This window comes from Salminus brasiliensis, chromosome 19 (assembly GCF_030463535.1).
Source record: "Salminus brasiliensis chromosome 19, fSalBra1.hap2, whole genome shotgun sequence".
Taxonomy (NCBI): domain Eukaryota; kingdom Metazoa; phylum Chordata; class Actinopteri; order Characiformes; family Bryconidae; genus Salminus; species Salminus brasiliensis.
Window position 1 is genome coordinate 5,275,669 of NC_132896.1, and position 27,387 is coordinate 5,303,055.

Here is a 27,387-nt window from a genome sequence, read left to right on the forward strand (position 1 = left end):
ACATGGGGATTTTGCCTCACAGCGCCCTGCATGTACCCCCTCCATCACAAATTTTTAAAGACACCGTTGGTCTTCTTGATCTTGTCGATCTTCTCAAAACTCTCCTACAGCAATGCCTTAGGGATCAAACTGATTATTCAGACCAATGTTCAAGTACTGACTTTATTTCTTTCAGTCACTGGAGCCAATATGCATGTCCGGCTCCATTCACCACCACTGTAAACAATTCCACAGAACGCAGCGTTTGTGCAAGCGTCTTTGTTTACATCTCAACATTTTAATTATACAGACATTCTGAAGTGTCAGTGGAATTTCATCTGTGTTAAAGCAAAAAAACACTGAAATGTGCTGAACAAAAGGACCAGGATTAAGAGCCTCCATCATAACTCAGTTCAGCACTTTGAACAATGGACAGCAATTCAAGTAGTGTAATGTAAGGAGGGTGGGGTGTAGCTGGCCTTGTTCAGGATGGAGATTCTCTGGAAAGACTGAATCTGTGATTTTGGACCCCCCCCCCCTCCATCCCCATCTCGGTCAGATCAGCTGGGACTCCCGCACCTCATTGCCTGTACTGGGACTAAGGACGCTGCTCTCAGCCAGCGGAGGATGTTCTGAAGACAGGTTCCTGAGGAGAAAGAAAAGGCAGGAAAGGAAGGTAAATGAGATAGCTCAGGAATTACAGATTGACTAAATGCTTTAAATCATGATAAAACTTTACTAAATGTTTAAAACTAAATATTTCAAAAGTGACTAAACTGACTTTGTGTATTTGGTTTTATTCTAATGTTATATAGAGTTAATTACAGGTAGACATTCTCATTGACCACTGACTATGTATTTGGGTATAATCTGATGTTATATAGAGTTAATTACAGGTAGTCACTCACTGACCACTGACTGTGTATTTGGGTATAATCTGATGTTATATAGAGTTAATTACAGGTAGACACTCTCACTGACCACTGACTGTGTATTTGGGTTTATTCTAATGTTATATAGAGTTCATTACAGGTAGACACTCTCACTGACCACTGACTGTGTATTTGGGTTTATTCTAATGTTATATAGAGTTAATTACAGGTAGACACTCTCACTGACCACTGACTGTGTATTTGGGTATAATCTGATGTTATATAGAGTTCATTACAGGTAGACACTCTCACTGACCACTGACTGTGTATTTGGGTTTATTCTAATGTTATATAGAGTTCATTACAGGTAGACACTCTCACTGACCACTGACTGTGTATTTGGGTTTATTCTAATGTTATATAGAGTTCATTACAGGTAGACACTCTGACCACTGACTGTGTATTTGGGTCTATTCTAATGTTATATAGAGTTTTACAGGTAGACACTCTCACTGACCACTGACTGTGTATTTGGGTTTATTCTAATGTTATATAGAGTTTTACAGGTAGACACTCTCCTTGACTGTGTATTTGGGTAAACTCTGTTATATAAAGTCAGTGGTCAACAAATCTGTCTACCTGTGAAACTATATAACATTAGAAGACACTCAAATAAACAAAGTCCGTTGTCAGCAGACAAAACGTCCCTGGGATGCACGGTGGGAGCATCTTAAAAGGAAACTGTGTATCAGGTGATGAAGCAGATTTTCAATGATTTGCAATGTAAGGGTCATGAAAGAGTTTGGTCAGCTGGAACAGTCTGATCCAGGACACTGAGAACCTCTCTGCTGACTGATCTGAAAATTAAAACCCTGACGTGCACTTCAGCAAAGCGGCTTTGTTTCGGTCATTTCACCGCGGTCTACCTGAGGCTAGCAGTAAACAGCAGAGCCAAACGAAGAACAGACGTCCAACCGAAAGGTTAACACTGCTGAAAAGGTTAACATGAAAGACCCCACACCCCATATTAAATTAAGAGGCAAAGCGGTTACTGCTACAGGCAGGAATTTACACTCATGTGAGTTTCTGCACTAAACTACAGCCAGTCACACTGCAGGTAGCTGCTGCTTAAGCTGATGGATCTGACTCCTTTGAATCAACAGTGCGTGAGCAGTAAAAGCATGAGCTGCTCTCTGAGGCTTCAGTTACCTCAGGCAACAAGAAAGCTCTCCTTTCCTCTCTCTTTTTCACTCACTCTCATTTTCTCTCCCCATGCTCCTCCACCCCTGCCCTCCTTCTCTCAGAACAGCAGCAGACAGCTGAACAGGAAGCTCTGAATATCATATCCAGAGCACCACAAGGCAGCTTCGCTTTCAAACACACAAAGAACCAGGAGAAACACTCTCATGAACACACACAAAGTCAGCAGAAAGCAATAGAATAGGGCACAGCTCTGGCCCAGGATGTGTTCTGATGGCCTGCTTAAGGCTCATTCTGCTTAAGGCATTAATTGATAGAAATTCATATTTTCCTCTTTTTTGGTCCGTCTCATGTCTCTTTTCTTCAGGTCAGGGTCAGGGTGGGATCCTTACAGTTTCCTTACAGATTCTTCTCAAAATCATGGGACACAAAGCAGGAATTGCCCTTTGACAGGACAAACGTCCATCACAGAGTTTGTTTATGGCTCTCTTCTGTAAATGTTAAAGTTTCAAAGCTGGTCAGTCATGCATCTGTACAGCTTTTACTTTAATACTGACCATCATCCAGGACCAGTACCGACCCAATGAATCTTAAACTGACCCAAGTTTCATAAACTTTACAGCTAAACTATTTAGGCCACTAGGCTTCAAATTACTTAATTTTTAAACTGTGTTATCATATTTAAAACAATGAATATTGGAATAATTTCCCCATAATGTAGACATGCACTACAATCTTGCACTTAACTATAAAAATAAACAGACAAAAATGTAAAAAAAAAAAAAACAACAAAAAAAACAATGATGTAAAAGTAATTGTAATGTAAGTTATCTGTGTAACAAAATAGAGTTAATGGAGTTCAATCAAGAAAAAAAAAATCACAAACCATCAACCTCTCAATGTAATAAATCCCTGATAATGGAATTACATGAATTATATTACTGATAAGAATGGTATTACCTTAATAATCACACTGCAGGGCAAGTTATTACTATTATTACATTTATACCATGTGACCTGCATAATATTATTACATTTCTAGGTGTTACGCAGTTACTATAATAGTATGTGCTACATGGCTCTGTGTAATACTGATTATAATTACAGTTGATTGAGTCTAGCGATTTGGCCACCAGTGAGTTTCAAAGTTACAAAAAGTTGCAGCAGTGAAATCACCTTTCTGATCACCCTTATGCTTCTGTATCTCTCTTTTCATCGCTTTGGTGACTTTACTATTCTTCCAACATAGAAACAAAGCAGTAAGTAACAAAATAATGATAACAATAATAATAAGTCAAATTTGACTGAATATGGTTGCATTTAGCAACCCACCCAACTTCATCCTCAACTCCCCAAGTCATCCTACAAGTAGTGGATGGAGCACAATAATTTCACTGTTAACTCTGCAGCCATCTGTGCAAAGCCACCATCTCTATGAATGGGGAGAGACCAAAATTCCCAAATCCTCATGAATAGATTTTCAATATTGGTCTCAATAATGCACAAAAACCTTATTCTTTGGCTTGTTCTGGCTACTGCACTTGCACAGATCTCCACATTAGGGGGGCTTTCCCCACCAGCTTGTCGAACCGCCTCCACTTAACGCATTACTAGCGAGCTGTTTGGCTCTTTCTGCTGAAGGGCGGGATTTTATCAAAAACGGACACCATGTTCAGCATTACGATAATTCTCACTCATATTTTAACCAGTGACCGGTCTTCTCATTTAGACCAGAACGCTTCTGCTTATACATCTCTAGTGTGTGTGTAGTCTGTGTGTGTGTGTGTGTGTGTGCGCGCATTTGGACACATGTGGCAGTAATGGGTGCAACTTAAAGTAGCTGAACACCTTCATTAGAAGAGGTGTCCACAAACTTAAAAAGACTTAAAGCCACCTTACCACCTCAAGGTTAAACGGACATCGGTGGTAGTTTTCAGCGCTCACGATCCTGTGTTGCTTTAGAGGGTTCTTTACAGGAGCAGAGAGCTCAGCTGCATGTTCCTTTAAGGAAACCAAGGTCAGCGGACTGACTTTGTGATATAAAAATAATAAATAAATAAATAAATAAATATCCAAGAATACTGTAAGAACCTGAGGAACAGGCCAAAGTCAACCCAAGTGTTCCTATAATTTAAAAAGACTTAAAGACAGAAAAGAATAATGGAAAAAGTATTTTTCTTTATACACCGGCATCATAAGTGGACTTCAGGGGTAAAACACACCCAAGACATGAAGAATAAGGCCATTTATGTTGACTCAGATGACCCATTTTATACCTTCTATTGCTACCACGTAAACACAGATGTTCCCTAACAAGCAAAAATGGCCGTGTGTAACAAAAAAAAGAGCCATTTCAAGTCATTATACCAATTCTCCTTTCAAACCAAAAGGCTTTCAGTGTTGGTTAGCCTAAATTCTGTGTGTGGATCTGCAAACGGGGGGGAGGATTTACTTCCACACGGCTGCGTGTAGACAGTGAAGGCTAAATGCTGCCTGCAGTTCTGTACTAAGCAATGCTCTCAGATTAAGCCCCTTCCACACAATGTGCCTTTTTCTAGCATAGCAGCTCCCTCTGAGACCTGGCCTTCTCCAGACTGCCACAAACACACGCTCTGTACGTGTGTGTGTCTCACAGCTGCTCCCCTCTGCACACTCACTCAGGACTGCTGTAATTGTGCGGAGGGAGATTAGCCTGAAGAGTTTAGGCACGGCGGATTTGGGCCGTATGTCCGCGCTGTGAGGTGCTCCACTGTGGCCCGCTGGACAATTGACGTCCAGTAAAGCTGGAGCCGCGAGGAGAAAGCAGCTCCAGACAGGCCGAGGGAGCCGGAGGCCCGGCCGCTAGGCCCGGACTCGGGGCTAATCCTGACTGACAGAAGCCTGGCCTGGCGCTCGGAGGGTGCAAATAAACGCAAGGGGGGATTATTAAGCAGGGTTGATAGAAATGAGATCAGAGGAAGGTTAATGTTGTTTGACAGAAGGCAAATCTGCCACAGAGGCCAGCAGGGAGCAGGGAAAACAGAAATGACATTATATTCCACCTCTTCGCCAAATTCACTGCACTCTTCTTTTCTCGCTCACCCCACCTTTCACACACTCTCCAGCTCCAGTCTGGCGCTGTCTAGTACCTTTCTCTCTCACCATCTGTCGGCGGCCTGGTTAAAGGCTTGAATCTACCGTACGTGCTGTTTTTGGCTGAACCCAGACAGCTCCACACAGCCTCAGCGGACCATGTCAATTCTAATCATGTCAGAGACATTATATACAAAAGTATTGGGACACCTGCTTATTCATCGCTTCATCCAAAATTTAAGGCATTAAAAATAGGGCTGATCCTGCTTTTGTTGGAGTAACTGTCTCTACTGTCCAGGGAAGAAGGCTTTCCACTTGATGTTTCTGCATTGCTGTGAGAATCTGATTGCATTTAGCAACAAGAGCGTTATTGAGGTCAGGATGATGTTGGATGATGATCACCACCCAACTTCATCATCCCAAATTCATTAATCCAAAGTTCACAACTTGTGGGCTAAATTAATATATGAAACACATCTGCACATCTCCAGGACTTTTTATTGGTCAAACTGCACCATAACATTAATGTGCACCACAGAATCTGTCCATCACAGGTTTGCAACTCGACAGCAAAACGGCTACTGTGGGTGTTTTCCTTTGAACCTCCCAGTTTTTATGTCATTTACACTTTTTAATGCAGAAGAATAGCTTCTCCTTTGTCTTCGCCAAAAATAGAAAAACATACAAAACAACAAAGATCTAAATTATACAAATTAAAAGCCCTCAGACTTTAATCAATCAATCAATCATCAAATGATGATGTGTCTCAATAATGTTGTGACACCAGTTGCTGCCAGCCATCAATATTCATGCTTAATCTGTCCTCAGGACAATGCGGCTCATCCAAGATTCATGAAGCAAATGGAACTTCCATACACTTCACTGTCAACCTGAGAAGCTATCCATTAGACAAAGCCAGTAATTAGTGCCTTTCCACTGGGACAGACGTATGAATAATTGAAATGTAACTACACAAGCAGACAAGTATGAGAGATGAGAGCTTAAACTGTGCTTTAGCACCAAAAAAGGAAAAAAAATGAAGCTCTTAAACCAAACAAAAAGGGCCAAAACATGGGCTCTGAATTGGATTCTCAGATTCAGTTACTAACTGACGGTCTACGTTTGTTTTCTGGACAGCAACTAAGCCACCTTACCACCTCAAGGTTGGTAGTTTTCAGCGCTCACGATCCTGTGGTGCTTTAGAGGGTTCTTTACAGGAGCAGAGAGCCCGGGGAGGAGCTCAGCTGCATGTTCCTTTAAGGAAGCCAAGGTCAGTGGACTGACTCTGCGATAAAAAAAAAAACAACAACTCTCTAAGAACCCTGTAAGAACCCGAGGAACAGGCCAAAGTCCACCCAAGTGTCCACCCACTCACCAGAGCTCTGCCTGAAACTGCCCTATTTACCGTCCCCTACATGAGAAAACATAAGAGCACTGTTATAGGGAACAGAATTCGACAAGGTAGTGCTCTATGTTTTCAGACACCCTTTACACTACACAATGGTGGAACCCTGAAGTAGTGCACTATATAGTGTATAGGATACAGTTTTGGACAGGAGACAACACCAAACCATGTGCACTATACTATACTATCAGAACATGGTGTTGCCGTGTAGGCCTACCCCTTCACACAAGCTGTAGGTCCTGAGAAGTCGCAGGTCATGTGATCTGTTCATGACGCACAAGCCAAAAATGTGCCACTGATGTTTCTGTAGACAAAAACAGCTCGAGTATTAGACGTGTCAAACAAGAACTGCAGGAATTATTGCAACAGCCTGACGGTCAAAAAACAGACCCTTCACAAACAAATTCAACACTGATGTGCAGAACCTCATCTCAGCATGATGCGCTTCAATCTCTGACGCTGTCAGGAAAGAGCCTCCCACGAACAAGAAAGCGAGCAAAAGAAACAGAACTGGACTATTTGAGGGGGGCGAGAGACGCCTGGTTGGACAAATCCTGACCAATGTGATGTGAGCCACCAAGGTGGTGGCAGTGTGATGGTGTGGATTTTGTGAATGGTGTGGAACCAATGTGTTTTTTGTAAAAGAAGTGTGTGAATGAAGAACCTTTTAGAGGTTGAAAAAGTTTTTTTTGTTTTTTTTTACTATTTGAAGGTTTTTTCACACAAAAGGAATTTATCACTATGGCATTGCTTAATGAATAACCTTCATCTTTAAGAGTAAACCTGAAAAAATCCAGGAAAGCTTCTTTTCCAGTGATGCCATAAAAAACATTTTGGTTCCATAAAGAACAGTTTTGGAAAAAGATGTGTGTGTTTTAACCCTGTAATTGTTTAGAAGGTTTACAAATTTGGATGCAAAGGTTCTTTACACAAAAAAGGAATTTATTTAAGGAATAAGAAGTGGTTCCTCTATGGCATTGCTTAATGAAGAACCTTCATTTTTAAGAGTAAACCTGAGAAAATACAAGAAAGCTCTTTTCCACAGTGATGGCAAAAAAAAAAAAAACCATTTTAGTTCCATAAAGAATCATTTTTGTGTGAACGAAGAACCTTTTAGAGGATCAAAATGGTTTTTTTTTAATCCATTTGAAGGTTTGTCGCACATAAATGAATTTTTTTTAAGGAACCAATAGTGGCATCGCTCAATGAAAAACCTTAATTTTTTAAGAGTAAACATAAGAAAATCCAAGAATGCTCATTTGGGTCATTTCCAAGAAAGCTCTTTTCTCATTTTTGGGTCCATAAAAAATAATTTCTGTAAAAGAGATTTGTGCATGAAGAACCTTTTAGATGATTAAATATGGTTCTTTACCAATGTGAAGGTTCTTCACACAAAAAGTTTTTTTTAGGGAACCAAATATGGTTCTAACTTAAGAAGATTTATTTATTTTTTGTTAGAGTGGAGGATACCCACTGAAAAACCTCAAATTAGCTTCGTGTCTCTGATGATTATTCACACTCCCATGAATTCGGACGCCCAAACTGGAGCAACTCTGAGATCCATTAGGATCCAACAAGAGAACGAGGGAATACTTTCAGGTAGTGAGGCGTGAACAACCAGAACCACAACAGGCATGGTAGAGAGGTTACTGGAGGAAAGCTCTGCATATATGAGCCAAGTCTGCTGCTCACTGCCATCCCAATTAGGTCTGGAGAAGCTTTCTCCTCGGTCTGATCAAAATATGAGATTCTGAAAAGTTGTGTATTGCCACTAGGCTTAATTACACAGAAAGTGGGGAATCCTATCGTGGACCAGAGTAGTCAGAGAAGTTTTTCAGATACCATCTGCCTTTCATACACGAACGCTGGTCTAACTACGTGACTATGTGATTCTGGACATGAAGATCAAATGGGAACTACCACGAGAACCCAGCTTTCTGCAAGCTTCACACTGAATTAGGTTTCAGAGCACTTGAGGTGAAAACACCTCCCTGAGGGTTTTTATTCCAGCTGGGACAGCAAAACCCACAGTCCTGTGACAGCAGGATAATGCTGGGAAATTACAAGCAGCATCATGAATAAGTAAAAACTACTCCAGTTCAGGGCTGTGGGGGAGCGGATACCTCACCGTTCCCTGGAGGGGATGAGGGTCAGAGTGCTTCCTCACGACTGGTTGTGGCACATTTATACTTTTCATCCTGGCTGTGATGAGGTTCTTCTGGAAGGAGGACGATGAGAAGCATGCTGAAGGTTCACTTTCCCTGAGCTCCCCTATGCTCCGACATCAGCAACCCTTCTGAACATCTGAATAAGCAACAACCGCTATCCCTCTCCAGCACGAGAGCTGCTGAGGGTACAGGCATGTGGGCAGTTACTACAAAACATCCCATCTCCACCAGGGTTCCTGTAATCTGCTCTTCTCTCTAGGGAGATTCATAGACACATCAAACACAGGGAGGAGAGGATCGGGTGTCTTTGCTGCGCTGCCCACAACACGCTCCCCACATGGCATGCTAGGATAGAGCTTTTTCCCAGGCCTCTCCCCAGATCAGGTGCTTCCTGTAGCATACTGTAGAGCACTCCTGATTAAGGTTAGCAAATGGAGACAGCAAAGGAAAGAATGACTCTTCCATGAAGATTATCTTTGTGAAAGCAATGCTGCACAGTGGAACGGTGCACCGTATCCTCTTGAGCCCATGAAACTTCACTGCAGGTCCAACAGAGTTATGTCACAGCCACTTAATTAAACGTCTCGTCTTGAGTGAGGAGTCCAACAGCTCAGACAGGTCAATCCAAACAAGTTACATCACATTATATCAAAGGGATGTCATTTACGTTTATACTTATGGCATTTAGAAGACGCTCTCATCCAGAGCGACTTACAAAAGTGCTTCACTAGTTACTCAAGAAGAACCTCAGCTAGTTTAAATAGACTAAAAATTAAAGATCCTCTTAGCTTAGACTCTACTGAACACAAGTCAATATGGAGATCATAATACTCTACTCTTCACCCAAGTACTCTCAGAAGAGGAGGGTCTTCAGTCTGGGTTTGAGGACAGCGAGCGTTGGACTCTGCTGTTCGGACCCCCAGGGGAAGTTCGTTCCACCACTTCGGTGCAGGACAGAAAAAAGTCTGGACGCTCGTCTTCCATGGATCTTAAAGGACGGTGGGTCGAGCCGAGCCGTACTTGAAGCTAGAGGGGCTCTTGGTTCAGATCGGCTTTTGACCATCACCATCAAGTACGGAAGAGCTGGTCCAGACTTGGCTCCGTAGTCAGGATTCTGAATCTGATGATAGCAGCAGCTACAGGAAGCCAGTGAGAAGAGAACGCAGCAGTGGAGAGACATGGCTGAACTTAGAAACGTTGAAGTAGACCTGTGCCGCTGCATTCTGCATAAGTTGCATGGGCACGATGTCGCCCGTCTACATCAAAACAGAGCTGCCGTACATCATCTTTCCAAGAATAAATACTAGAAGAACAAGCTGGACCACGTTACATAACAAACCGGTCATTTTGAGGCAGTACCCAGATAATCACTGCAGGATCAGAAGAAAGGAAAACAGTAACATTCTCAAGAGGGAAGTCAGGAACTGTGTCCCGGACCAGCTAACAAAAATAACCTTAAAGAGGACGACTCTACAGAGACGATGAAAAGGGCCTCAGCCAAGGAAAGTTTCACGATCGTCCTTGATATCTATGCTTTCAAAAAACGACAGAAAGTGAGCAGGCCAGGTGCTTGTTTTCCAGGCTGGGGGGTGAGTCATCTGCTCCCATGGCAGGGCCGGAGCCGCCTCTTTCCACGAGGGTGGGGGGTGCTACAATTGAAATGTCAGAGAGCAGGCCTCCAGGGCCCACGACGGATATGGCTGCTCTAAACACACTTTTTCCCCCCAGTCTTTTTTTTTTTTTTTACGGTCATGCTGACATAACTGAGCAGAGAGCAGGGCTTCTGTCATCTTTCCTCCACACCTACGTGGCTTTCCGGCCAGCCGTGTGTGTGTGTGTGTGTGTGTGTGTGTGTGTGTGTGTGTGTGTGTGTGTGTGTGTTATAGGTGGAATATAAGGGGGCACATGTCAAGCTTTTCCTTTGAAGATAGGGAAGCAGGGCTGGAGTGTAAAGGGAAACAAGGAGGAAACACATTACAATGGAAATGAAAGGATCTCCTCTTTAAAAACTGAAAGCAACCTCTCTCCCTCTCTCTCTCTCTCTAGCCTTAATTCTTCATTGTGTGGATTCCACAAGATGTAGGGAACGCGCCTTTGAGATTCTGCTCAATGATGATGCAATCATGTTCTGAGATATTCTTGGGTCGTCTCGCTGCACAACGTTTGTTAGTTCAGCAGACTGTGAAGGTCAGTGTGAGGCTTCGGTTTGTTTCTCTTCGGGTAGTCCATGGTTGTGGGGTATACCTTAGATCATTATCCTGTTGAAGAGGCCATTTTTATTTTAGCTGCAGCTGTAGTTGGAAATCAGCTGGTATTCTGTAGAAACCATTCTTCCATTCACTTGCACAACACTGCCAATAGTGCAACTGGCAGCAACACAACCCCATGCTCCACAGTTGGTAAGGTGTTCTTTTCATAAAATGCTGTTCCTTTTTCCCCTCCGAGCGTACCATTGATGGTTGTGGCCAAGAGTTCGATTTTGACCATCAATCCATGCCACTTCTTTCCTCATCTAGAAAAACTCATCTGGTTTCTCTAGATGTCCTGTAGCATATTTCAAACCCTGAGTTTTTTGATGGTCGCAGGGAAGGTTTTCTTTCTTAGTAGGGTTAACTTTTAAATCACTCAATCATTACTCAATCAGTAAATGATAAATCACCAGCCTGACAACTACAGATAACTACTAAACTGCCTTGAATCAGGTGTTTAGTTAGCATGAAAAAAAAAAAAAAAAGCCCACTTACAAATGTTTAGACAATAACGACTCAGATCAAGCAACTGCTGGACAGAGGGTTGTACTTAGTTTCGGATCTGTAGCCCACTCGCCAAGTTATTCTTTGCTTAACTAGCTCACCTACAGATCCACCAAGTATCGGACAGCCCAGTGCAGCTAATGTTGACTAACTGCTGAGCTCAGGTCTGCAGTGTTTGGACTCCTAGTTTGGCAATCTGGGCTGGCTAGACCCTGTTTCAGCTAACGGAGACTCAAATCGCACAGGTTTAGAGGACAAAGCCTCATATCTGAGAGCACAGGGTCGAGTGAACGCTCTTAGTAAATCACTAAAATCACATCTATGGTGGGCCTGTTTTTTTTCCCCCACCTGTTTTTAGAGCATGACCTCAATCAGTGAGCACCCATGAGCACCAAGTGCTCCTAAATGCATATGAGAGAATGAGCTCATTTGGCCACAGACATTTTACACAAAAGACACGTCTTAATTTTTCAATACTGCCAACATTTTTCAATAGTGTGTTACAATACAATATTACCATTATACCACCCAACACGACTCTTCTTATGACTCCATCACCAAGCTGCACAATGGAGGTGCACCGCCACTCTCTCGCCACTCAGCTAAACCCCCTGTAGGTTTTTGGCAGTGGGGACTTGATGTCAATATAAGTAGAGACATAATTCAGACTTCAAAGACATAAGACATCGTAACACCTTAATGTATCTGACCTTCAGCACCCTGCACATTTTAGCCTGCAGCTAGAGCACAGTCCACCCTCTTTTATATTCTGTCTCTTACAGATTTTAACTCTACATTTTTTCTTATTGTTTGGGCCATGCAATGGCTGGACCCGGCAAACGCATCGAGTTACCACTACTTTACTTAAACAGAAGCACATTATTGTTCTCTTTGATGCTTAAAGACCACTGCCACCCCAACACATCTGTCCCGTTGAAGCCCTGACACTTGAGGTTCAACAAAAATCTTAGGCTGAGGTTGCTCAAAGGGATCAAAGGCAGCTTTGGTCAAACAAAGTGAAATCAGACGGGGAAAAAACGACATTCTCTTGCCTGTCATTTCAGTATTAGGTTTCGTTTGTCGTGTGTGGGATGGGACATGTCGTATACCGTACCGCGCCCCGGCTCCATGATAAAGACATTGACATGATCAGTCACAGTGAGCGGGGGCGGGGTACGTCTGTAATTAAAACATTATTATGACAGCACAGCTTTCACCAAGAGCAAAACCGGCAGCACCGAACATGCTGAGGAAATATCTAAACCCTTCTACAAAGTGCAACAAGTGTAGGTTGTTTACAAGAGAAAGATTAAAGAGACCACCCTCTACGCCTTGGCCTTCAGTAAGGACCGGCCAAAGCATTCATGACCCACTTTGTAATGACTGGGGCTTCAACAGTAAAGCATACATCACTGCAGGCTGAATGGGATTTTACAGAAAAGCCTGGCAAACAGAGCTTCCGCAAACGACTGCCTGAGTTAATTCCTTAAGCCCCTGAACTTCTTTTCTTACCTGGAAGGGGATTCCCGAGGCTCCACGCAAGCCTGGTTTGGGTCCGGACACACAGTTGAGGCTGGGACGGAGGCTTTCTGAGACTTGGCGCTGCCGCGGAGCAGGAGCGATCTGCCCCGGCCAGACTGGACACCACTGCGTCTGCGGGCCACTCTGCCAACAGGGCCTGATTTCAACCTCCGTAAGGGCACCTGGGAACTGTGGACATGAAAAGCATTACACACTACAATCCAGCTTTCACACACTGTGTGCAAATCAACAGCATCAGCAAAACAAAAAGACCGAATTCAGAATTTAGTCCAGACTCATTGACTCATTATCACTGAATCGTTCAAGCTCTCAAAATACAAGGACTCGATCCTAAAAATCCCGGGCAGCCAATGCACTCAGAGGATCGCGACGGGTCACCAGCTCTGCAGCACCAGCTAACAGACACATGTGAAGGCCAACATCACTTTAAGAGTGATCAGCACCCTCTACAAATAGCGCTCTGATATCGGCTGCTGATGATGAAATGGCATGGCTCAGGATTTTAACTCGTGACCCTTGGGTCATAGGGGTAGCGCATTAGACCACTGACCCACTGGGAGCCCCCGAAAAAGGGTTCCTTGACTCACAACAGTATTGGAAATCTCCAGGTCTCAAGGTCTATTCAGAACCTTTTTTTAAATGTTCTTTAAAGAGCCATCTACAACAGGTCGGCCATGGTGATATACAGAACCGTGGCTAGGGCTGAAAAAGTCATTGGAAATTTATCGAAACCAGCATTCAGAACCTGTACTGTCCCCTTAAAACCATACCTCCTCAAGTGTAGTCGCAAGACTCCCCGCCCCATCCCGTCCAGTGACACAGAAGCAACATGGAGGGGAACCTGAACACCAAGACAACTGAGCAACCTGACCAAATTATATAACTGTTTATTTTCTCACAATAGAGGTAAAATGTTTATTAGCTTAATTGAGATATTGTTTTGAGGTCATATTGCTCAGAACTACCATGCCTTTTATTCTAACAACTCTTCAACAACTCCTTTTTGTTTGATGGGAGTAAGAGAAGGTCCACGCAGAAATATATATATTAATATAATTGCAGCAGCATTCCTACTTTTTATTACTGCATAATCTTTTTTTCCACTTCTTTTCCTGGAGATCCTTTTCCAGGTCAATTTCCATGGCGAACACAACTGACAGCTTATTTAAAATGTTGCACATCTGAGGACGTCAACAACAGAAAAGTCAACACCGCCAGCCCTAACCACCCCCTACTGGCTGAGCAAAAACAACCCCCCCCCCCCCAATCAAATGAACATTACATCCTGCAACAAGTAAATGTCCACACATCTGTCCCTACGTGACTCTGTGGTGCAGAAAACTAGATTCTAACTAACAGGTTTAAATAGACAACCAGACTGGACATCATTAGCTACTGAAATTCCTCCATGGCTTATTGGCTTCACTCGTCTCCAGGACTTCACAAATACTTCCAGGACGTTCAATAAATGTTCTTTGCTTTTTTGCAGATGTTTTGCATAATTGGAAAATTTGTCCATAATTTAAAGGTTTTCTAACTTTTCCAGGATGCGTAGGAACCCTGAAATTATTGTACTGTATAATAATAATAATAATAATAATAACAACAACAACAATACTGTACAAATGTCAGGTACACAGTGGGAGTAAAATGCAACACAAACGACAGACAGTCCAGAGAGGGAATGCACTAAAACCGGACTAAAGCGATGACTGAAATTCCACACATTGTATCAATTCCACACAAAGTCTTCTGACTAACTCACTTCTGCAGGTCTAATGGAGACAGGATCAGCTCAGTTCTACTCCACCATCTACATTCAGCAACTTGAAGGATGGAATTACTGGCTTACTAAAGCTGTGCAGGTGCTGACATGGAATATTAAAATATACACACACACACACACACACACACACACACACACACACACACACACACACACCCTATTACTACTAATGAAGTGTCGAACGTCATAGTGGCTTGATTTATCTGTATATCAGTAAGCTGTGGGGAGGAAGCACCTGCAGACTTGATGGGATGAGATATGACCACACGCACACGCGAGCACACACACACACACACACACACCTACACACACACACACCCACACCTTCGCCTCTCTGCTCCAGGGAGGATCATATTTCCATAAAACTTGACAACAGCTTGTAACATTATGCTGTACAACAGGTTTTGTGCGTTGATCCTCACAGTCAAAATACAAAGAAATAAACAGAAAGTAACAGTAAAAACAGGGTTACTGATGCCCACTCAACCAAACTTCCAGTTTACCGCCCAGCTGCCTCGGAACGCTGGGAATAAACCCACTTTATTCTGGGGAAAAACAGTCAGGTCAGTGTAATGTTACACTTCTAGGGAAGCTAAGAGGAGCTCTTCCTGTCAGATATAAAGTAAACAAACACTTACCACTAACCAGTAAACATTTCTGCACTCAATCAGTGAAATATTACATGGCAATGCGGGACTCAGCCCAGTGACCCAGGACATCACTTTAGAGCTGATCCCTGACCTGTTTTTCTTCAGGATCTGCCTGTTCTAAAGCAGTCCGCAGCACTGCTCTCATACTTTAGGCCAAGTTTCTTATACTTTACTTTAGGCCAAGAGGGTAAGGACGGACTCAGGTCTAAGTCCAGAGGGTATGGACAGACTCTGGTCTACGTCCAGAAGGTTAGTACAGACTCGGGTCTACGTCCAGAGGGTTAGTACAGACTTGGGTCCAAGTCCAGAGGGTATGAACAGACTCGGGTCCAAGTCCAGAGGGTATGGACAGACTAGGATGGACTCGGATCCAAGTCCAGAGGGTTAGTACAGACTCGGGTCCAAGTCCAGAGGGTATGAACAGACTCGGTCCAAGTCCAGAGGGTATGGACAGACTAGGATGGACTCGGGTTCAAGTCCAGAGGGTTAGTACAGGCTTGGGTCCAAGTCCAGAGGGTTAGTACAGACTCGGGTCGGAGTCATTTGATTAAAACCAGATAAAGAAACAATAGAATTCTATTAAAGTAACCATAATAAATTGGCAGTGACTGACAGGTAGGTGTGAATTCCAACCATTTTTGATTGAAAACAATCCTGTGGCTCAACCAGCTCTTCAACAAAAAGATCCAATCCGCTTGCTGATAATATTAGGGATACAGGCCCGCCCTTTAACCTCAAGATAAATGTAAAAGCTGATAGACACATATTATTTTATAGTTGAGTAATTCATAATCTAAATAATCGATTATTCATTTTAATAATCAAGAGATTATTCAACTATCAAACTTTTTTTTTGTTTTTGGCAGGCCTACCCATAATGCCCTCATTTACATCTTAACCATTTTATTATGCAGATATTTCCATATAATATGCATTTATTAGTCTTTATTATTATTTATTAGCATTTATTAGTTAGGCAAATCCAATGTCATCATCAGAATAATCAGGAGATTACTCGATTACTCATAATTTACAGTGACAGTGTTATGACGGACAAATGCTGATTTCTCCTTAGCCGTAATGCCACTTGATCCGTGCTGAAAACCTTTGTTAGCACCAAACAGACCCCTGTCAGTGTTTGCTCAGTGCATAATGGCTGAAACCAGCAGGCGCTCCGGTAGCTCAGTCCAGCCCTCAGTGCGTGAAACCTCAACACGCTGCCCTTAAACACAGCCAGATCATTTCCTCATCTTGTCTAATAAAGATAATCCTCATGCTGACCGCCAGTGACCCCAGGCCTGCTGGGCTGATTTCAGCCACTTGGCACTAATATGGGAGTGGTGGGGAATGACAGGTATGCAGTTCCCTCCTTGTACCCTCTGCACCGAGATGTTCCCATTACTCTTCTGGCCTCTCCGAGAAATAATCAGGCGCTGGCTGAGAGTTTGTAAAATCAGGGCTGTTCATGGTGTCACTCTCACAAAGTAGCCATGCAGAGATTAGCTGGAAGAGGAGTATACCACCTCAGTCTCACCTCAGACATCTGAGGGTCTTCACACTGCCCTATAAGGTGTTGCACTGCACTGTCCTACACTATCGAAAGCAACCTGACCGTCCAGAGCTCAGCTGACCACATTCTTGGGACTGAGCTCACTGACCTGCAGGTCATCAACAGTAAGCGGTGCTGGCCCAAGGCCAGGAAAATTATAAAGGACCTCCAAGCCATCCAGACTGTTCTCTGTGTTGCAGACAGGGAAACGCATCCGGTCCCTGAAACCACAAACCAATCAACTCCCCCTCCACACACAGGACACAGAACATAATCATTTATTAATATAATATTTACTACTTTCTGCACAGAAGTGTATATATATATATAACAAAAACGTTACATATATATTACGTAATATATATTTTGAATTATTATATATATTTAAAAATATTTATGTTTTTTATTATCTCTGTTATGGTGTATAACAATATATATGGCAAATAAAATATTTAACTATAAAGTAAATAAAGCTCACCATTTACCATTTTTCACTATATGTGCTTATTACTTCATTACAACCTTTGTTTATTAATTGATTCAACACAAAGGTCTGTGGGAAAATACTTAATATCAACATAGTCAAACTATACACCACAAACTATGTGGTGGTTAGTGTGGCGCAACAGATAACACCACTACCTGCCACTGAGCTACCACACCATGTGGGATTCCCGGTCTGGGTGACTATGCTGCGCTACACCAATAAGAGTCCTTGGGCAAGACTCCTAACACTACATTGGCCCACCTCTGTAATACGAGTAACCTTGTAAGTCGCTCTGGATAAGAGCGTCTGCTAAATGCTGTAAATGTAAATGTAAATGTATACATGCTGTCCCACACTGCCTTCAAATCTGCTTTAAACATCTTAAAATCAGACTTTTCCTCTTTTTAAATTCTTGTGTATAAGGAAAGTATTCTGAGTCGTCAGCCCACTGATCACATGACCGGTGGACTGGCAGGACTGTGGTATTAGATTCTGACCAATAATGCCAGGCAAGTGAAAATGAAAGCTAAAGGATGAGTACCTCTGTGATACTAATTCATGACACTTACAGGAAGAACAGCCGGAAATCCCCTGAACAGGAATTGAAAGACTTAGCTTGTGTTTACAGGTGGCCATACTTGCCAAAGGGGGTGTTACTAGGCACTGACTATAAACATGGCCTTTTAAAACTGTAATAGATAGAAAGAAATGGATCATGTGTAATTTTATGCCTTTTGGGAATCAGATTATCCTGTATTCGCTCAAACATTCACACTAACAGATGTGTTGACCAGGTGTACCGAAACCTTAGCATGCCACTGAGCACTCAACGGACTCCAGACACTGAGATCAGGCTCACTTTAAACAGAGGCAAAACGCATCACATCAGCTGCTGCTAAACTGTTCTGTGCTTTAGTTTTAAATCAGATGTCTGTTCTGCCTGCACTAAGTGAAAAGGGTTCTAGATAGTACTGAAAAAGAGAACAAAACCCAGGAACCATGTATAACAACTTTTCAGTCAAGGTGAACCCTCTAGAGTCTAAATGCATTTGCATATCTTCTTAAATCGATCTGTAAAAACATGTGGATATAAGACAATACCAACATGTTTCATATCAAACTATTCAAAACTATAATGAGACCCCACGTGGCCTAGAGCACTGTGTAAAGAGATACCCTGACCCCAAAGATAAAAAACTGAATTCAAATATGAAACTCTTCATATTTAGCATATAGTCTTACAAGAGGCTTAGACAGGGCGCGAGTCACAGACAAGTATCTCGACCAGTTTACACAGCCTTGTAACTCCGGATGCGAGTGAAGGATGATCTGGCAACTGGATGCAATGAAAAGGGCGGGCTTGTATGCTTGAACCGTACTTCTGCTTTATTAGAAAGATATTAACAGAAATATTGAAAACACTGGATTTACCGTGCTGGCGCATTTGCATACTCCAGAGGACCAAACACACTTTACACCATTTTTTACTATATGTGCTAATTCAGATCTGCTTTAAACTTTTTAAAATCAGACTTTTCCTCTTTTTAAATTCTTGTGTATAAGGAAAGTATTCTGAGTCGTCGGCCTACTGTTCACATGACTGGTGGACTAGATTTTGGTATTAGATTCTGACCAATAATGCCAGGCAATTGAAAATGAAAGCTAAAGGATACCTCTATGAAACTAATGCTGGCACATTTGCATACTCCAGAGGACTACGCACACTTTACCTCCACAACGGAGCAGTACAACGGAATTCAACCTCGGCATGTAACCCGCCTATGGCAGTGAACACGAAGGGTTAGTGATTAGAGCAGTGAGGACAGGCACCTAGAACACCCGAGGAGCAACCAGGGGTTAGGTACCTAGCTACCTCAAGGGCACCTCAGTCGTAAATGAAAGTCCTGGAGGTCGAATCAGTGACCCTCTGGTCTCAAGACCTGTCTAACTCTTACTTTTCTATTCTTTAGGCCACGTCTGCCCCTTACCATAGTCGATAACCCTCTAAATCTGGTAAAGAGCTATTCATAGTATTCTCAGAGTGTTTAATGTACTATACAGAACCAATGCCTTTACTAAAGAACCCTTATCCCTACTAAAGAAGCATATTTAGTGTTTGTACCTCTTTCACAAATAGAATGACATACAGCATTCAGCAGCTTGGGTTATTTCTGGGAACACCGACTCCACCCATCGCACCTATAAATAAAACTAATTAAGGAAACACGTCCCAGACCTGTGGGTGATCGCACTCCTACAGGAGTGTTCGGTTAGGAAACCTTCCCTGTACAGCATGACCAAGGCCTACAGCAGGTGACGTCTGCACAATTTGCAAACTTGATTTTCCAGCACAAGGTTCACGCACACACACACAAACAAAGCTATTAAACAGCATGAGCAGAATGAGTACTCCACTTCTAGCCCCTCAGCAAGTTCCCAGAGCCTGTGACTCGACTGTGCAGCTGCTGCAGGCACTTCAGAAGCCATAAATCAGACTGAATCATACTCGGCGAATATCAAAAACAAACCTGATTAACAGCAAACAGATGTAAAGTGCACTGAAACCCAATTAGCATGGAGGAGTTAGTTCTGTTGGGAAGCTCGCTCCAGCGCAAAGATATTAATGATTATGATGCTGCTGCACAGGTGCTGCAGTCTTCACAAAAAATACCCTCATTAACAAAGTGACCCTTTAAAACGCACAGCCGGATGTGAGTAACTAATCTGCTATGAAGGCCCAGTCCACTCCTGTGTTTCTCTCATGCAGTCACATACCTTTCCTCAGCTGCGGCTTCATCAGTACACTGAGGGGGGAGTGGCTCCTTCCTGGCCAAGCCCATAGCTTCATTCTGGGACCGTCTGCTTTGGCTCCTCCTTCTCTACAAAAAGCAAACACAGACAATGTCCTTCAGTCCCGTTATACAGCCTACAGGCAACATAAACACCTTAAAGATATGGAAGATATGGAAACTAAGCTGCACAAACGGCCCATTTTGATTTACATGTGACTGCCCATTTACCATTTTAAACGGTTTTGTACCCGTTTCTGTGTACTGCCTTCAAAACGATGCACAACACACAACAGCCTATTACAGTAGAGCTCATTTGCATATACTTACATTTTAAAGCAGCATTATGCGAGAACTGTTTTTTTTTTTTGTTTGGTTGGGTTTTTTTTGCTCCTGAGCTTCCCCTACAGATGGCGAGGGTAATTCACTTTCACACCACTGTTGTAAACCCAAATCAGGCTTTGAGCGCCCCCCATGGATGATGGATGGATGTAAACATACAGCTCCACCAAAGTTCTGCAGTGCAGGAGCAGCGTTTCAGGGCAGAGCGGCGATGACGGAGACGACATTCTCCATATTGCAGTCAGTGGCGCAGCAACATGATGCTGAAGCTGATATAATAAGGTGCCATTGCTACATAATGCAATGTAAACAACCCAGACCATTATGTGGATTTTAGGTCCATTAAGAAAACAGATGAGCAAGTCCTCTCCTCCTTTCTGAAAGGCAGGGTGAAAACTCTGTGTACTCTAAATTCCGGTACACTGCTGCCAAAATAGCCCCCCTGGAGTTACAAAGTGACCCATTTCAGCACAATGAACTGCAACTTACAGCCCAGACGGTAATAATATCCACACACCCGTGAAGCTGAAAAGGCCTTATTTCGTTAGAATAGAGCAAGCCAGGATGTCTGCTACAGCACAGATAATCAGTTCCCCATGAACGACGTGAAAGCCTCAGCTATTCCTCTTAAAGTGCAGTTACTCGTATGATGGCCTCTATGGTATACACCCATCAGCCACAACATTATAAACACCTCTCTCATACTGAGTAGGTCCCCCTTGTGCCGCCACAATGGATCAGTCCATTTGAAACATGGACTCCACAAGACCTCTGAAGGTGTTCTGTGCTATCTGGCACAAAGGCTTTAGCAGCAGATCCTGCTTTTGGTAGGTATTTTTTCACCACTGCATCCCAGGAACACCTGACAGGACCTGCCACATGTTTTGGAGATGTTCTGACCAGACGTCTAGTCCATCACAGTTTAGCTCTTCCACTGACTGTTCACTTGCTGCCCAAGATATCCACCCACGGACAGATGCCACTGTAGATAAAGTTGTTCAATGTTTTATCAAATATTGGTGTCTATCTAGCTAATGGAAAATTAAGAGGGTGTTGAAATGGTGTTGTTAACCACCAAGCATCCTTATCTAAAGGTTAAGCACCATCTGCGCTGGGTAGTTGCGTGCCATGGTCACTCAATGATGACCAGAACATGTTCGACATCAGCTCCGAAGACCGTTCACTCTTTGTGCGCTCAGATATGTAGACATAGTTACGTGGAACATAGTCTGTGCTATGGTATTTGGCCTGCTAATGAATCTCGGCTAAGCTTAAATAGCTGGCTACGGGTCCAAGCACAACTGAAGCAATACCTGTGCTTGAGTGAAGGAGACGGAGGTCCTCTTCTTCGACTGGCGGGTAACAGCAGGGCTGCTTTTGGCAGGAGAAGCAGCTTTGACCTATTAGGTAGAAGCAGCACAAGTCTCATTTCTTTCTTACACCTGCATATCATTACACAAATGTTAGTGGACACCCTCCCACTGCTGTGGGCTAGAGGGGTATAAGACCCCCCAGCATTGAGTTGTGGAGCAGTGGTACTGTGTTCTCTGGAATGATGCATGGTGCTCCATTCAATGCTTTTAGGATGAGTTGGGGATGAGGTGGGTGGTGATCATCAAACATTCTGAGCTCACTAACAATCCCGTTGCTAAATGCAATCAAATCCTCACAGCAATCTAGTAACAAGCCTTCTTCCCTGGAGAGCAGAGACAGTCACCTAATTAAAAGAAGAATAAACTCCTCTTGAATAGCCTTGATTTTAGAAGAAACCATAAATGAGCAGGTGTCCCAATACTTTTTTTAAAATAATATTTTACATCGGATACACTATAGAAAATCAAAAGGTCTTACCTTGGTGGCTGTGTTCTGTTTTGCTGCGTCTGCCAGGTAACGCTGTGCTACTTTCAGAATGCGGGCAAATACATTTCTACCAGCTGATCCTACAGGCTCTGACGACGAGAGAACCACACAAATCAGACTTCAGCATTAACAGACTTGCAGAATTTCCTGTTAAGTTCTACCTCGAGATTTTGAGTACAGTTTTCACACTCCCAAATACACAAGGACTGAATGTGAGCTAGTTTGGGGGAGGGGCTCATTGTGCCTGATTTCCATTTGAACCATGTCTCGAATGCACAATTTCTAACATCACTTTTCTGCAGCTTTTTTGCAAAATAATGGGCCTAAAGTCATACGTTTATCGATTTTCCTTGTTTTCTTGGATGCAAATACTAACTAACTACTAACTACTTAACACCTGCAAATAAGGAGCCGTTCTCATAGGAGAAGGTTTTTAGCCATGCAGGCTGTAAGTAAAAGCAGTCACATGTCAACATGAACCAATCACGCAACCCTACACGTGGTGCCAGGAGCACATAGACTCCCCGAGACCACCGATTTCAGGAGGACCCGAGATTGGTTCTTTGAGCCACTCCTGGGCTCAACACCAAATGTACCGAACCCTCAGACTGAGTGCTCCTGGGTCCGGAAAAAATGCTAGTATGAAAACCCCATTATTGTCATCATACTTCTACAGTACAACAAATGAATTTTTTTTGTTTATCCCAGCTTGTAAAGTCATAGTCAGACTGCAGAGTTAACCATGATATGGCAGCCATGCTTTGCTTAAGTGCCCTACAGTGACCGCTCAGTGGGCTGACAACCCTGTGTTGCTCTATGCATAGAGCTAATACGACGTTAAGCCCATACAGAACTCAAGACTCGTCTAACATTTTGTTTCTCCTTTTTTTCAGATTCTTCATTTCCTTTGCTTTAAAAGAGCATCTTTTAATCGTATACATTTATTCGCAACAAAATTTATATATACTTTTATTTATTAAAACCACTGATTTTAAAATTTTGAACAGTATTGCTTTTATAATCTATGTGTGGCTCCATACCAGATCATGAATATACAAAAAAAAAAATAAAAAAAAAAAAAGACATACAAAAGGTCCTCTGTAAACAGTGTAAATGTTATCAGAGTGCATCACTTTCCACCCGTGGTGCCAGCATGCTTTCCACAGAGTGTGCACCACATGCAGCAGAACACAGCTCTATGCCAACCATAAGAAGGGACTTCAAACATTGGCCATATCTACCCCCATCTACCTCAACAATCTAATCAGCAGAACAAGAAAATATGGGCTGTGTTCCATTCCAAGGCTTCTGTCTTCAGTTTGCACTGAAAAGAGGAGCGGGGGACTTTACAGACAGCCTAGAAGGCGAGACATCACTATACAGTTTCACAAGAGTAATAATGGCCTGACACAGACACACAGATCAGCCATACCATTAAAACCACCTGCCTAATACTGTTTAGGCCCCTCTTGTACAGCCAAAACAGCGCTGACCCGTCGAGGCATGGACTCTGGCACCAAGGCGTTAGAGGCGTCAGAGTTGTGTGATTGGGGGGGGCATGGATTACATTAATGAGGCCTTGGGTGCCCATGAACGTTTCGCTGGTTCACTTTCTGCCCTTCCTTGGAGCACTTTTGATGGAAACTGACCCCACAAAACCTGCCTAACATTTTGGAGGAGAAGTCCGAGCTTAATTGTTTAGCCATCACAATTTGGTTCGCCTGTCAGATTTTTTACGCTTGCCCACTTGTCGGACTGTTTACTTGCTGCCTAATATGTAGATTCCTCCCCCATTTACTTCCCCTGGTTTTAATGTTATGGCAGATCTGTGTATGCCAAGTGCTGCAGGCTTCGATCATCATCTCCTGGGCTGGCTGTCAGTGGTATTAACATGGGCCCTCCTCACTAGGTTCAAACGGTTCCCATAATCTTCTGTGGAAACAAGCTGCTGATCTGGGGTCTGGGTATTTTTAGCCACACTGATAATGCTGAATGCAGTTCGGGTCCTGGATGAAATAGGTTAATTCTGGCTTTGCCATGCCACAGCATCTATACTTCAGTTTGTGATGACTGCAGCATGCCTCCATTACCCATAAATCATCTCTCTGAACCTGCTGACCTTTCTTAGAGGGTCTGTCCTCCTCAGGGCTTTCCACAGCCGGTCTCCAATCCTTCTGCTCATCACTGCTCAGAGGACGCGGACTGACCTCCTTTGTTTTCTCTGGGAAAAGAAGGGATGAGGGAATGAGGCACGATGAAAGAGCCAACCCTAAAAAAGGTCAACATGTAGACGATAAAAACCTTTAAAAGGCAGATCTAAGGGGCTTAGGCTTCTTTGCCGAGGAGAATAAAGTGATTGATTCTAGAAAAAGAAAAAAAAGGGAACAATAGGACAATAATCGGATCACATCTGACATTTCCCAGTGATTTATTTCCACATTCAAAGTTAATACGACATGTTTGGAAACACTAAAGTCAACAGGAAAGGCCTGCAGTACTTAGCTGGCCCATTCAAAGAGTAAACCCCTGCTTAGCGGAAAGTCATAATTTTGCAATCTGTCTCAATCAATGAGAGCAGCGGTTTATAGGCTTTGCTTCAAGGCCGACCTCAAACAGAGCACAGGCACGGACACGCTGCATGTGAGAACGCCGCAGGGCGCAATGCTTCAGCATGTCATGTTTAAGAGGCCCGTGGAGGCCCAAAACGATGCTGAAAAGAGCTTCCTTTATGTTTTCCTTTCCTTCCCTGTATTTTCCCTCCTGTGAAAGACAGATTTATATCTGCATGCAGGCAGCCATCATTTTTGTCCCCTCTGATGGTGGAAGTGTGTGATGACCAGCATCAACTCTCCTTTCAAATGTCTTAGCTCCAGGGCTGTGTATTGGGAAGAGCCTGGTGATTATAATATGAGTCATGATACAGGGGTTATGATTCAGTATATTTTGTGACACAATAAGTTAAATGGTCATAGTAAATTTTAATAAAATAAACAAATACATAAACCATACCATGTCCATAAAATCTGAGTAAACTTTCCTCTGCCTCTAGTGCTGCTGAATTTGAAATAAAAGATTATATTTATTAAAAAAAATGCTAGTGTTTTTGAGAATTTATATAAAATTGCAACATTTTCTTTTTTGTCAGTACCCCCCCCCCCCTCCTCAATGTGGTTTGGCCGATTAACCTGCCTGTGCATCATTTTCCCTAGGCAGAATGTCGAGAAAAGAACCCCTCTCCAACTGTTAAGCAAGAGGGTGGATGGATCATGTTTTGGGCTTGTGTTGCAGCCAGTGGCTGGGGAACATTTAACTGGTAGAGGGAACAATGGAACATTCTGGAAGACATCACACCATCTGTAACCCAGCTGAAGAAGAACAGAGGACAGCTTTTAAAGCAGTATAGTGATCCTAAACACACCTTAACACACATTTTTAAGAAAACGAGGAAGAGCAAAACTACATAAGCAAGTCTACTCAAACTTTTTCTACTGAAATCCTCATCATGATCTGAGGAAAATTTACAATGCTGATGGGTGGAGTCTGTTACTTGTTAGCAAGGTTAGCCTTGTAGCTCCAGTGCGAATCTACAGTAGTAAACTTAAAACACTTAAGATTATTATACTCATAATCAGGGTAAAGCAGAAAAGTGTTGATGATTCATCACTTTCAGAAAACACGTCCAAAGCTGTTCACAAGGAGGAACTGGTCTCAGATCAGCCTGAAGAGCAGGACAGCAGGATCCTGTCAGGGTGGGAGAGTCTCCGGTGTGTAATTTGTTGGGGGAGATGGACGCTAATGGAGCGAAGCACCGCACTCTTCCCGCTGGCATCTGTTTCAAAGACCATGAGCCAAAACAGATTAGCAGCTGATGCAAAGCTAAAAGTTCCCCTGCAGCTGCACTGCAGTAATGACAGGGGTCCAGCACCCAGGGCCTAGTGGCTAATCCCACAATGACACTGAAGATTTTCGCTATGGTTTCAAACGAGGACAGGTTTGTGCATCTTTTGTCCATCTGGCAGCAGCCAGAAGGGCCGAACAGACAGAGGGAGCCTGTAAAACCCATAAAGGACAAACAAACAAACAGAAATAGGTAACGGATAACAGGGATACGAGGGTGACGCGAGGACAGAGCTGCACAATACAGAAACTTAACAAACCCTAAAGCAGTGCAGATTCTGACCCATGGTTAAATAGGGGAGTTGATCTCAGACCACAGCTTGATTATTTAGAAAACAGGTCAATGTTTATTTAATCTTGAATCCTGACTCCATTTTTTCTGCACAGTTTAGGACAGTTTAGTTTTGCACAGTCTACAAGGAATTCACCAATGTAAAAACAACTACTTCTACCTGAAGTATAACATATATATATATATATATATATTTTTTTTTTTTTTTTTTTTTATTAACATTTATAACACAAAGCCATTGGTAAGGGGGAGTTAGGAGTTAGTTATTGTGACCTCTACTATGGTTCATGTACCATGTCATGCAGCCCTGTCTGGTAAAGGACTCCAGCCTTGCCATCAGAGCCTTAAAACATAGAGCACATTTACCATTTCTTAGATGTGAAGGACACGGGACCTCATGAACATGCCTTGCGACTAAACCCGCAGTAGCGATGCTGGTGAGGCTGCGATGGTAATGATGCTCAGTAAGGCCAGCGCACTTCCTGCAGTAGGCCAGCAGTTCCAATGCTAACGCTGCTGTAGCGATGTTGTCGGCAGTCATGTTTCAACAAGGTCTGTCAGTTGCTCAGCCAGTCAGTGACGAAATTGCCTCCTCTAGAGTGCATACTTCATTAAGTATTATTTCTATTACTACGATTCTAATACATTCATTGTTTCTTCTGAAATCAAGATGATTCAAAAGAGCTGTTGTTGGAGTGACTGTCTTCTGTCCAGGGAAGAAGGCTTACTACTAGATTTTGGAGG

General features: G+C 43.0%; 1 protein-coding gene across 1 annotated transcript; it reads right to left on the reverse strand.

The window, feature by feature from the left end:
- Nucleotides 1-534: 534 nt before the first annotated feature.
- On the reverse strand, nt 535-27,184 carry LOC140541528 (uncharacterized). Its single transcript, XM_072664198.1, has 7 exons — nt 27,064-27,184; nt 24,574-24,675; nt 22,446-22,543; nt 21,908-21,994; nt 20,239-20,342; nt 12,962-13,159; nt 535-625 (listed from the first exon to the last, which is right to left on the reverse strand). The coding sequence occupies exons 1-7, from the start codon at nt 27,182-27,184 to the stop codon at nt 535-537; spliced, it is 801 nt and encodes a 266-aa protein (XP_072520299.1).
- Nucleotides 27,185-27,387: the final 203 nt, after the last annotated feature.